The sequence below is a fragment of the Rhinoraja longicauda genome, chromosome 3 (genome assembly GCF_053455715.1).
Source record: "Rhinoraja longicauda isolate Sanriku21f chromosome 3, sRhiLon1.1, whole genome shotgun sequence".
Classification (NCBI taxonomy): Eukaryota; Metazoa; Chordata; class Chondrichthyes; order Rajiformes; family Arhynchobatidae; genus Rhinoraja; species Rhinoraja longicauda.
Window position 1 is genome coordinate 38110607 of NC_135955.1, and position 13853 is coordinate 38124459.

Below are 13853 nucleotides of genomic sequence, written 5' to 3' on the forward strand. Positions count from 1 at the left end.
TTAAAGGGAGGTTGGCTGATGGCTGGATCTCACCCCTAATTACTCACCCATTGGGGCAGGCTTTAACTTATGCTGCCAGTTGGAAAATGGCCACTGAGAACTGGCCACCTATTGTATGCCATGCCACTTGAGATGTATAACAGATGTCAATATACTGTTGCCAATTTTATTTGTGGTGGTGCATGTTAAAATCTATTATAGAGTCGTTAGCATGAACTTTTGGTGAAACAGTAGTATCAGGAACACTGCTGTGGGAGCACCCCAGCCATCTGAAATTAATTTGGTTTTTTCGTATCAAAGAATAGTGTGCTATTGTAGTAGGCAGGACTCGGGCAAAGGGAAATTAGGATGGCTTAGGTTTGCGAGCAGACTGAAAGCTTATTTGTGGCAGAGAATCAAATATTATTGAACAACACGTTTACAGTTTGCTGTTGAAATCAAGAGGTGTGTTTTGAGGGAGAAAGACTAATTTTACACTAATTGTCAATAGAGTTCATGCTTCAGCCAAGGTCATTCACAGTGGAAGAGCTCAGTCAAAAATTACACAATTGGAAGGTTGTGCAGATTCCAATAACATGCCTTGTCACTTGTAAACATGCTCCTCCATTAATGAGATTCTGGCTAATTATTCTTACCGTCACTTTGCTTCCTCCTTATTCATTGATTTGGTGTCAAATAGTCTATTGATCTCTGTCCCACGTTTATTCATCTGCAAATCCAATGAATATCTATAATCTTCTGAAGTAAAGAATTCCAACATTTCTCATCAGTTTGAGTGAAGAAACTTCACTCCATTCAATCTAAATGGTCACCCATTATTCTGAGAATATGATCCCTGCTTTAGCCACCAGTGTTATTAAGGTGTTCAACCTTCCAGCATATGTCAAGTCAAACCCTTCACAAATTTCAACTGCATTAATGCAATTACTCTCCATTCTTCTCATCCAGTGGTGGTCATTGTGTCATCTGAAGGCAATATTTCAGCTTGTGTGACCATATTCTTAGCCCATCTCTCTGACTGTCCAAGATCGAAACTGATTTGTTTGATGTTGATTGGACCATTCAAAGACAAAACAAAAACCAGAAATGCTGGAAACACTCAGCAGGTCAGGCTGCATCTGTGGGAAGAGAAACAGTTGACATTTCAGTCGGAGACTTTTTGATTGATTAAAAGATACACCATGAAAAACATGACCCACTGAGTCCACGCTGACCATCGATCACTCGATCACATTAATTCTGTTATCTCACCCTCTAATCTACTCCCTACTCTCCGGGCAATTTACAGAGGCCAATTAACCGACAAACCCGCATGTCCTAGAAACATAGAAAATAGGTGCAGGAGTAGGCCATTCGGCCCTTCGAGCCTGCACCGCCATTCAATATGGTCATGGCTGATCATCCAACTCAGTATCCCGTACCTGCCTTCTCTCCATACCCCCTGATCCCTTTAGCCACAAGGGCCACATCTAACTCCCTCTTAAATATAGCCAATGAACTGGCCTCAACTACCTTCTGTGGCAGAGAATTCCACAGATTCACCACTCTCTGTGTGAAAAAAAACTTTCATCTCGGTCCTAAAAGACTTCCCCCTTATCCTTAAACTGTGACCCCTTGTTCTGGATTTCCCCAACATTGGGAACAATCTTCCTGCATCTAGCCTGTCCAACCCCTTAAGAATTTTGTACGTTTCTATAAGATCCCCCCTCAATCTTCTAAATTCCAGCGAGTACAAGCCGAGTCTATCCAGTCTTTCTTCATATGAAAGTCCTGCCATCCCAGGAATCAATCTGGTGAACCTTCTCTGTACTCCCTCTATGGCAAGAATGTTTTTCCTCAGATTAGGAGACCAAAACTGTACGCAATACTCCAGGTGTGGTCTCACCAATGCCCTGTACAACTGCAGCAGAACCTCCCTGCTCCTATACTCAAATCCCCTCGCTATGAATGCCAACATACCATTAGCTTTCTTCACTGCATGCCTGCCACCTCTTTGAGGTGTGGGAGGAAACTGGAGCACTCAGAGGAAACAGAGAGAATGATCAAACTCCAGATTACCCAAGGATCAAACCTCATTTTCTGGCGTTGTAAGGGAGGAGCTCCACCAGCTGCACACTTGCAACCTCTTTATCAGAATTTGCGAAGATCACTGTTTTCTGACAAAGGGTTTCTGAACTCTGTTTCTCTTCCCACAGACATCACCAGACCTGCTCCAGCATTTTCCATATTTCTGATTTGCAGCAACTGCATTTTTCTTTGATCTCCAGTCAAAGCTTGGAATGCTGAAGGAAGTACGGGAGACATCATGATCATGAGCAGGGTAAGGAGGTCTGAACCAGTGGGAAGCAGAGAAATATTGAGCAACCAGAGAGATTAAATGCGGTGTGAGGCAGGAAGGGAGCAGTGTAGAAAGCCAAAAAGTGCAAGAACTGACTAATTAAAAGAAGCATTGGAGATACAGGTGGCAGAGGAAAAGAAGCAAACAATTGATACCATCCAACCTTCTCCTGTTTTGGATGGGGAAATATTGTTTAAGATAAAACGCATTTCACACAAATGGCCATTCACGTGTTTCAGATTGTCAGTCCATCCGCCAACACCCTTAAACAGTTTTGCAATAACTCCAAGGAACATTGGTCAGGTCCCATGACAAGATCATCACCTAACTTCAGCAATCAATCGAAAAAGTGTTTTTTGTGGTCCCTCTAAGGCAGGTATTTTCTTCCTTTGGTTAAGAGACCAGGACAATCCAATCACCTCTCACTGTTTCTACTGCCCACATACAAACCCCTCATCCGCAAGACCAAACCTGCAATAAAGACGGTCAAAATATGGCCCAAGGACGCCACCCTACAACTCCAGGACTGCTTTGATTGCACCGACTGGGACCTGTTTGCACAACAGGCGACCTGTGGTTCAGAGGTAGACTTGGAGGAGTACACATCCACTGCTCTCCTACATCAATTGGAGAATGTCACAGAGGACAAGGAAATAAAGAAGTTCCCAAACCGGAAACCGTGGATGAACAAGGAGGTACAGAATCTGTTGAGGGCACGCAACAATGCCTTTAAATCCAGTGACACTTCAGCATACAGTTTGCCAGGTCAAACCTGAACAAAGGTATTAAAAGGCCAAAGATATTCACAGGCAACGGGTGGAAGACCGCTTCAATACCACGGACACCAGAAGCATGTGGCAGGGTGTCAGGGACATCACTGACTACAAGAGCAGCCCTACCTGCCCACACAGTGACATCACACTGGCCAACGAACTTAACACCTTCTTTGCTCGCTTCGAAACTGGCAACACCACCATGAGTGGAATAACCCCGGCCATGGCGGAGGGACAGATCTTAACATTGAGCACACAGAATGTACAACGCGCTCTGCGAAGGGTCAACCCACGCAAGGCTGCAGGCCTGGATGGAGTTCAAGGAAGGGTACTTAGGGACTGTGCTGAACAGCTGGCTGAGGTACTCACCAGGATCTTTAACCTGTCATTATCTCTGGCTCAGATCCCCAAGTGCCTGAAGTCAGCTACCATAGTGCAGGTGCCGAAAACCCCCAAAAATCACCAACCTGAACGACCACCGTCCGGTTGCCCTAACTCCTATAATCATGAAGTGCTTTGAAAGGTTGGTCTTCTCACACATCAAATCCAGCATCCCTGCCTCACTGGACTCGCATCAATTCGCATACAGGGCAAACAGATCCACAGAGGACGCCATCTCTCTGGCTCTTCACACTGTCCTGACTCGCCTGGAGAGACAGGGCACGTACGTGAGGATGCTATTCATAGATTATAGCTCTGCCTTCAACACGGTCATCCCCACCAAGCTCAACACCAAACTCCACCAGCTAGGCCTCAGCTCGTCGTTATGTGACTGGATCCTGGATTTCCTGATGGAGCGACTGCAGGCAGTGAGAATGGGCCCGCACCTCTCCTCCACTATCACCCTGAGTACCGGCACACCGCAGGGCTGTGTATTGAGCCCCATGCTCTACTCCCTATTCACACACAACTGTGTTCCTGCATTCGCCACCAACACCATTGTTAAGTTTGCAGACGACACAATGGTGATTGGGCTGATCACCAACGGTGATGAAACACACTACATAGCGGAGGTGCAGAACCTGGCGGACTGGTGCTCAGATAAGGCAAATGTGGGTCCCTTGAAGACAGAAGCGGGGGAATTTATTATGAGGAACAAAGAAATGGCAGGCGAGTTGAACCGGTACTTTGGATCTGTCTTCACTAAGGAGGATACAAACAATCTCCCAGATGTTCTAGTGGCCAGAGATCCGAGTGTGACGGAAGAACCAAAGGAAATCCACATTAGGCAGGAAATGGTGTTGGGTAGACTGATGGGACAAAAGACTGATAAATCCCCAGGGCCTGATGGTCTGCATCCCAGGGTACTTAAGTGTAAAGAGACGTCCTTTGCACACAGAGTCTTTTACTGGATATTGTTTATTAATTTCACTACACACAGGTTATGCCCTAGCTGTCCGTGGTCATCACTGGAACTAGAGAGCGAGCTGGAGGTGGGGAAGCTACAATTATACAAGAGACAATGGGGAGTGGTTAGTAGTGGTGAGGTCACTATGTTAAAGGAACATGCACTGATCTACATCCTTCCTCTTGGAAACAAAAGTGACCACGGCTCATGCGCTAGGCTCAAACTACAAGCAGGGAGCAGATAGAATGCAGCACAACACAGACTACTCGTACACACCGTACCGGACAGGCGGCCTGACCACTCTCCCAGAGCGGGTGCGCAACCCACCATCCCCTCCGGTCGAAGGAACAGCATGGACGGGTGCGGGTACAGAGGCTGGGGAACCAGGGGAAGGAGGAGGACTGGGAAGCGATACACGCGCAGGCGAGGGAGGGGAAGGGGGCTGGGGCGACTGCGGATGTACCGGAGCAGGAGGCACATCAGGCACCGGGGACTGGACGGGAGGTGAATACGGGACCGCGGGAGGCGGTGCAGGCTCGTTTACCAGCATCAGGTGCTGGCGGGTACGACGATACACGGTGCCCTCGTAGTTGACCAGGTACGACCGTGGAGAGTCAGCATTGCCGACGACCACGGCCAGCCGGTGGTGACCGGAGGTGGACTCCATCCGGACAACCTGGCCAGCGAACAGAGGTGGAAGGGGACGGGACGATTTGTCAAAGGAGCGCTTCTGAATGAGCTGCTTTTCAGTGAAGCGCTCCCTGACAGCGGCAGGGCTCCGAGCCGTGGGTTGCAGGGATTGCTGGGAGACGGGGATAGGGGGTCTAGTGGTGCGGGACATGAGGCGCTGGGCAGGGGAACCGAGCGCGGGGTCCCGGGAGATGTTGCGGAGGTTGAGGAGGGCAAGGTACAAGTCCGAACTGTCAAGCCGGCAACGTTCCATCAGTTCCTTAGCGCTGCGGACAGCGCGCTCTGCAAGTCCATTGCTTTGCGGGTACTCGGGGCTGCTGGTGATGTGGCGAAAGTTCCACCGGGTGGCGAAAGCAGCAAACTCCGCGCTGGTAAACTGGCTGCCGTTGTCGGACTGGAGGGATGCCGGGGAACCAAAGGTAGAGAAGTGGCGGCGAAGCTTCCCGATGACGGCAGCAGACGTGAGGGACGGCAGCAGGTCCACCTCGAACCAGCTGGAGTAGGAGTCCACCAGGACCAGGTAGTGTTTGCCACGCCACTCGAAAATATCGGCGGCAACAGCCATCCACGGCAACTCGGGAGCCGGCTGCTGCAGGAGAGGCTGGCGCTGCTGATGAGGTAATAGGCTGTTGCAGGCAGCGCAGGCGGAGACCCTGTCCCGGATGTCCTTGACCATGCCAGGCCAGTAAAACTGTGCTTGGGCCTGGGATAACGTGGCCTCCACCCCTGGGTGTCCGTTGTGGGCAGTCTGGAAGTAGTGATCTCGCAGCGCAGCCGGCACCACAACCTTGTGACCCTTCACCACCACGCCCGCGTGCAGCACCAGTTCATCCCGAACCAGGAAGTAGGGCACGGCACCAGCCGGCAGGGAAGACCGTCGTTCAGGCCAGCCACGGCGGATGACGCCCTCAAGCTGTTGAAGGTTCGGATCAGCGGCAGTGTGTGTGACCAGTGACTGCATCTGCCAAGATGGAACGATGTTGACGTTCAACACCAGGGAGAGTGGTCAGGCCGCCTGTCCGGTACGGTGTGTACGAGTAGTCTGTGTTGTGCTGCATTCTATCTGCTCCCTGCTTGTAGTTTGAGCCTAGCGCATGAGCCGTGGTCACTTTTGTTTCCAAGAGGAAGGATGTAGATCAGTGCATGTTCCTTTAACATAGTGACCTCACCACTACTAACCACTCCCCATTGTCTCTTGTATAATTGTAGCTTCCCCACCTCCAGCTCGCTCTCTAGTTCCAGTGATGACCACGGACAGCTAGGGCATAACCTGTGTGTAGTGAAATTAATAGGGTGACCATAGTGGGCGCGGAGGGGGTGACCCTGGTCTGCGGGTCATTCAATCGCCGGCGGCCGGTGAAATTTATGTCCTGGGGCGCCGGCCGAGATACTGAGCCAACAGCAGAGGCCATGCGTGCGGCATGTATGGCGTCCGTTAGCGACAGGTCAGGCTTCATCAGGAGCTCATCCCGCAGCTTAGAGTTTAGGAGACCGTTGACCAGGACGTCCCTGATCATCTCGTCGGGTGTAATCGTTTGAAGGCGGCACCGCCGAGCCATATGTCTTAAAGATGCAATGAAGGCGTCAACGTGCTCCCCTGGAGTCTGACGCCGCGAGAAAAAGTTGAAACGTTCGATAATGTTATTGGTGGGTATATCGCACAGGGCAGTGAACTTAGCCATGAGACATACCGGGTCGTTGCGGTCCTCCGGAGGGACGAATTCGAACGACGCATAGCGTTCCATTGCCTCCGGACCAGCCAGGTTGAGGAGCAGGTGAGCTTTTATCGCAGCAGTTGCATCAGGATGGGCAATCGCTATATAGTGCTCGTAGTCCCGCTGGAAGACAGTCCAGCGGTGCACTATGTCCTCATCAAAAACAAGCGTGTCCGGACGACGACACGAGGGAGCCATGGCAAAGTGGAAGGATGGGACACAACTGGGACGAACAAATGCTAAAAATAAAAACCCGATAAACAGGAGACGCAAGTCTACCGCTCTGACACCATGTAAAGAGACGTCCTTTGCACACAGAGTCTTTTACTGGATATTGTTTATTAATTTCACTACACACAGGTTATGCCCTAGCTGTCCGTGGTCATCACTGGAACTAGAGAGCGAGCTGGAGGTGGGGAAGCTACAATTATACAAGAGACAATGGGGAGTGGTTAGTAGTGGTGAGGTCACTATGTTAAAGGAACATGCACTGATCTACATTAAGGAGGTGGCTCTAGAAATTGTGGATGAATTCAAGGGAGAGCTAGATAGAGCTCTTAAAGATAGCAGAGTCAGGGGGTATGGGGAGAAGGCAGGAACGGGGTACAGATTGAGAATGATCAGCTATGATCACATTGAATGGAGGTGCTGGCTCGAAGGGCTGAATGACCTACTCCTGCACCTATTGTCTATAACAACCTGTCCCTAAACACCTCTAAGACCAAGGAGCTGATCATCAACTTCAGGAGGTCACATAATGGGGAATACGCCCTGATCTTTATCAACGGGGACAGTGTGGAGAGAGAGAGTGTCCAGCTTCAGGTTTCTGGGCACACACATTTTGGAGGACCTCACATGGTCCACTAACACTGCTGTGCTGGTTAAGAAGGCGCAGCAACGACTGTTTTTCCTAAGAACACTAAAAAAGACTGGTCTGCCCCAACAGCTGCTGACGACCTTCTACCGCTGCACCACAGAGAGCATCCTAACACAGACCTGCATTTGACACCAACACCATTGTCAAGCTTGCAGGCGACACAACGGTGATCAGGCTGATCACCAACGGTGATGAAACACACTACAGAGCGGAGGTGCAGAACCTGGCGGACTGGTGCTCCGATAACAACCTGTCACTAAACACCTCCAAGACCAAGGAGCTGATCATCAACTTCTGAAGGTCACATGTTGGGGAATACGCTCCGATCTTTATCAACGGGGACAGTGTGGAGAGAGTGTCCAGCTTCAAGTTTCTGGGCACTCACATTTCGGAAGACCTCACATGGTCAAGAAGGCACAGCAACGACTGCTCTACCTGTTCTACACTGAAAAAGACTGGTCTGCCCCAACAGCTGTTGACGACCTTCCACCGCTGCATCATAGAGAGCATCCTAACGCATGGCATCCCTGTGTGGTATCTCAGCTGCACGGAGGCAGAGAGGAGAGCTCTTCAGCGGGTAGTCTACAGAGCTCAGAAGATTATCGGGACGCAGCTTCCAGCTTTGGAGGGCATCTACAATACACGATGCCTCAGGAAAGCCATGAGCATCCACAAAGACTCCTCACACCCCTGTATAGTCTGTTCGAACTTCTACCATCCGGAAGGAGTTACAAGGCCTTCTACGCCCGCACCTCCAGACTCGGGAACAGCTTCATCCTCAGGGCCATAGCTGCTCTGAACCGGTCCGGCTGAGTGCCCCCCCCCTCCCCCCCCATGAACTGTCTCCTTCGGATGGTCACGTCGCACAGCGACCCGGCACAGACCTATTTGCACTTTATTCTGTTTTAACTGTTTCTAATTTTGTTTCTCTGGGCTGCCTAAATTTCTGTTGATTAGCTAATTAATTTATTGCATCGAATGGAAGTCGCATTCCCAATCTTGTTGTACCCCTATACGATAACAATAAAGATATATTGTAATGTATTGTACTATACACTGCACGCTCAATTCTGGAAAATTGCAGTGCTTTGCCTCACTCCAACACTGTTATCTGTGTAAATTTGCTGACAAATTATTTTTCAATAACTCGTGTGCAAGAACATGAGGCTCCCACAAAATACTAATATTTAACTCTATATCATTCAAAAAATACTTTGCTGTAGTATTTTTCAAAACCATTCTTACATTATATTCCATGTTCAATATCCTTATCCAGTCACTTATGCCTATGTTCCAGCAACACATCTCCTGCCCAGATTTGTGTCAATAGCTCACTTGGATACATCATATTTGGTACCCTCATTTATATAATTGATGTAGATAGCAAATTGCTGAGACCCAGACCATAACCTTTGTGATATCCAGTGTGGCAACATGAACATGACTAGTTTATTCTTAGTCTCCCTTTCGCACAATAATTTCTTGATATATTACTACATTAACCATTCCATCTTGTCTACTTTGTCAGCTACAATCCCCAAATATTCTAACAGATTTTGCAGTCTGAGCTGCCTGAGAGGCTGGTGGAGGCACACCATGGCCTGAATAATAGATTCAAGTTCTTTAGTTTAAAAATGCAGCACGGAAGCAGGCCCATCGGCCCCCTGAGTCTGTGCCGACCAGCGATCCTCATGCACAGGTACTATCCTACTCACCAGGGGCAATTTACAAATTTTACCAAAGCCAATTAACCTGCAAACCTGTTTGTCTTTGGGGTGTGGGAGGAAACTGGACCACCCGTGGTCACAGGGAGAACGTTCAAACTCTTGCACAGACAGCACCCGTAGTCAAGATCAAACCCGGGTCTCTGGCGCTGTAAGACAGCAACTCTACTACTGTGCCGCCCTGACCGAGAACTGCTGGAGAAACTCAGTAGGTCGGGCAGCATTTGTGGAGGAAAATGGACAGCTGACGTTTCAGTTTGAGAAATTTCTTTTGGACCCTTACATTGGAGTCCTTACAATCTTAAGTTCATCGCGTTCCTAAAGACATTTTGCTGTGCTGAATTTCCCTTTGGATACTTGTTATAGTTGTCACAGATGGACCACTCTTGCTATGGGGTTAATAGTGCCGAAGGGAAAATGTAAAATAGTTGTTAAATCTGACACTGCAGCCACTGGCATACTCCCATGTCAACACATGCCGAACATGGAGATCCGCACGACAGTATTCACGGGAGCACACATCATGCCACCTTGCCAGGGGCCCTTATCCCAATGTCAGGTACAAGATCATTTGCTCAACTTAGCTCGGTTTATTATCCCCATACAAAGGGCTTACTACTTAAATGCAAATCCATCGTAAGATACTTTTTTGCTTTCTTTGCCTTTTAAAAAGAAATTGAAATGAAATGTCGGTCCAGGGCGCTGGTTCGAAGGAGTTACTGGTGAGAAGTAGGAACTAATGGATATAGATTAAATATGGTGATGGGATGCCAGCTTGGGTTAACTACTTCTTTTAATTGTTACATCCACTCCGTGGTGACTGTTGCAATAACTTCTCCACTGAGTAACCGAGAGAAGGAACGGGAATAATGAAATCCTTGGTGCCTAAGCCAGCTATTTGTGTCAGGTTTCCATAAATGTTAGACTGATTGTGGCAGGCTGGGGATGGATAGAACAAAGTAGTTTTATTAACATTTGGGAGCTTAAGCTTCATTAAGAATTACTGTGCTATTGGAAAATGTGACATGCAGTTGTCTGTGATGGGTGTGTAGATAACATCCCAGTCCTCGCCAGGGATATCGAGTAATTGTGAGTCTGGAGCTGTAACTAACAGTAGGCAGGGGTCTGTGGCTGTGAGAGGAGGGAGGGGGAGGGCATTTCAAAGTTCTGGCATGCGGACCTGTAGTAGAGATTCATCAAAAGCTGCAGAGACTGCAGAAATTGGCTGCCTGCCAGGTCACGCTCCATCAGTGTCATCTGAAAGGAGGATAATTCCTTTCCCTTAAGGAGATCAGATAATTGGAAAAATCTGGACTGATTTCCATTTCACCAGATTAGCTGGGCATTTAACGGCTCCAAACATAGAGGTGTTGCAGATAAACAGCTGTGGGGTGTACTGGCGAGGGGGTGGTGGTTACTGCGACTGCGGTGGGGGGTGGGGAATGTAGAACTTGGCTGTGCGTTCAAAAGAGCTCCTGGAAAATCTTCCACAATTGGAAATTCCAGGCAGCTGGAGCCAGGGACATGGAACATCAGTGCTTCTCGGTTATCTGAAAATTAAAGATGAGTTTGTTTGTAATGCATATTATTAATCGTACAGTAATGCTGCATTTTTGGAATACTTACAAATATGTAATTCCCTCCTCTTTTACTGCAGTGTTTTTTTAAAATCAAGATCTTTCCTCTTCATTCTTTGTTTGCTGTCACCACTCACATTTAACACTCACCAAGAGTTTGATCTCTGCCAAACATGATACCACTGTGACCATAAAACGTCCCTTCCCAGACCAGTTTAAAAGAGTTGCCTCCGCCCTCACTAATTAGCTAAAGCCACATGTTTTCCCCAGCTTCCCTGAAACACCGTCCTTCCAGTGCAGCTCTACTCAATTCCAACAAGAAATCAAAATGCAGAATACAGGAACTTCTCAGCAGAAAATCTGAAGTAAAATTGACGATCTGATATCCAAACCGACTAGTTTGGTGAGAGACTCAAAGACTGGTTATCTAAAGTTGTTAACCGCCATGCTGAGTCCTAAAAAGTCATAAGGTGCTACCTCAGGAGATCAGGTGCAGCACCTCAAGTTTGAGTTGGGCTTTGAGGGAACAGTTGGGAACTACCACTGCGACACCTGCGGGTCCTGAAGTAAGTGGTGGTTTCAGCCTGCAACTCGACAGATCCTTCCAACTTGGGGGAAAAGAATCTGTAGGAAGTAACTGCAGATGCTGGTTTAAACCGAAAATGGAAACAAAATGCTGGAGTAACTCAGCGGGACAGGCATCATCTCTGGAGAGAAGGAATGGGTGACGTTTCGTGCCAAGACCTTTCAAACAGAGAAGAATTCTGTCCTGTTCCCATGGAATGTCCTCGTTCTAACTCAGCGTTGAGTGTAATTCCTGCAAGAAATATATCAGATCATATCCTGCGATCAATCCTGTGTCACTCCTGGTTATATGAAACAGACGGTAACTCCTTCTCCACCTCCCTGGAGTTATGCACTGACTGTGCAGTAGGTGGAGTGCTGGAAATAAGGTCTTTGCTTCTCTTTTCTTCTTCCAACATCCCTTGGAATGCCAGATACAGGTATTAATTAGAGAAAAGTTTGCTCCAGTGCCATGGGTCACTCCCTTGAATCTCTGCGGCATATCTACCACAAGGACTTGTTCTTTGTATTTGCTGTATTTGATTTGGCAACTATGTTATTTTCTATATTTCTGGATCTGACCCCTCTTTGTGTTCTTCCCTTCTTCACTCTACCGCTACATCACCTGAGAACCATTGCATGCTGTGGAATTTTCTATATTTAATATAATCCCTTTGTGAGAGGGCCAAGCTGTGCTTCAAATGTATCTATGATCAGAGAGCTTGACTGCTTACAGACCAGGCTGTTAAATGATTAAAATGATTAAACACAATTTACTTTACGATTAAGAGTTTTAATCTGCTAATCTTAGTTTTAATCATTTATTTACTAAATGCTATAATTTCCATACATTGTGGAAAAAGTACTAGACGGAAGATGAAGAGATTTTTAAATTATGGGAATGAACTGCTTGAAAGGATGGTGAAAGCACATGGAAGAGCAAATTTGTTTATGAATTACAAAGTGAGCACACAAGGCCAGGGGGAAAGGGTAGGGATGTGAAATTAGACTGACTAGTTCTTTCAAAGATCTGACACAAACAAGATGTACCAGATGGTCTGTGCTGTGCATTCCATAATTCTGTTGCTACGCTGACCTATATTTTATCAATGTCAGCGTTGGTGTTGGCCAGTCACGTGGGTTTGGTGTTAACAAGAGATGATTGGTCCGCCGAGACAATCTTGGTGGATAAATTCGTGCAAGGAGCATTATTGATTGTGCAGGTTAGAGTTAACAGTGAAATACAGAAATTGCTATTTATTCACAAAATGCTGGAGTAACTCAGCAGGTCAGGCAGCATCTCAGGAGAGAAGGAATGGGTGAGGTTTCGGGTTGAGACCCTTTCCTCTCCTCAGATGCTGCCTGACCTACTGAGTTACTCCAGCATTTTGCAGCATTTTGTGAATAAATACCTTCGAGTTGTACCAGCATCTGCAGTTATTTTCCTACACTACAGAAATAGCTAGGTTGTTAAAAACAACTGAAGGAAAATTCATGGCATGGTACATTCCTAACCTTTGGTAAAAATAATGACTGGATCTCACTAGAGCAGGACAATTCGGCACATGCAGTGCTAGACTCCTTCCAATACATTTCAGTTTAACATGTGATTTGAGTATAATTTGCTGAATTAATTACAGCTTGGCTGGGGCATTGAGAGATCTCGGTGATATTGTTAATTTGAGGCAAACTGTGAGTGGCATGAACCAAGTTAACATAATCCTGAACTTGCCAGCTGATTAGATGTTAATGTTGCCATACAACACTTTTGAAGATGATTTTTGTCTATCGTATTCCAAAAGTGGATTCAGAAGGGGAAGTCAAATAGGATTATTCCAACGAGCCTCTTTATGCTTGTTTCTCCTCTCTATATCCGTAACTAATATATATTTGATTGAATGAATGGGAAAACTTTGAATATGTTAACTGTATGAGTCAAGATTCCATCGTCTGGGGTCTCGTATGTCTCCAGGGTACAGGCCCATTCTGTTTAATCTCCCCTCATAGGACCAAATTCATCCCAAGAAACACTCTGGTGCACCTTCACTGCACTCCCATCTGTCACGAGTATACCCTTTCTTAGGTAGGGAAGCAGACTTTTGCACATTATTTCGGGTTCTGTTGTATTTGGACCACATATAATTGGAGCAAGGAATCTCTACACTTGTACTAATGCCATTTTGCAATGAAGATCACAGCAATATTTGCCTTCCTGTTCCCACATGTTAATTTTCAGTTATTTGTATT

General features: G+C 47.1%; 1 protein-coding gene across 3 annotated transcripts in view; it reads left to right on the forward strand.

Moving 5' to 3' along the window:
* The window catches only part of cxxc4 (CXXC finger 4), a 58110-nt gene that overhangs the window by 8316 nt on the left and 35941 nt on the right, over positions 1-13853 (forward strand). The window contains exon 2 of one of the 3 annotated variants that reach the window (XM_078396919.1): positions 2196-2320. The exons of the other annotated variants lie outside the window; for them this stretch is intronic. Within the exon in view, the coding sequence (XP_078253045.1) occupies positions 2196-2234 (39 nt within the window). The 3' untranslated portion in view covers positions 2235-2320. Of the gene's footprint in view, positions 1-2195; positions 2321-13853 lie in introns of those variants that run through there. 3 annotated transcript variants of the gene reach the window in all.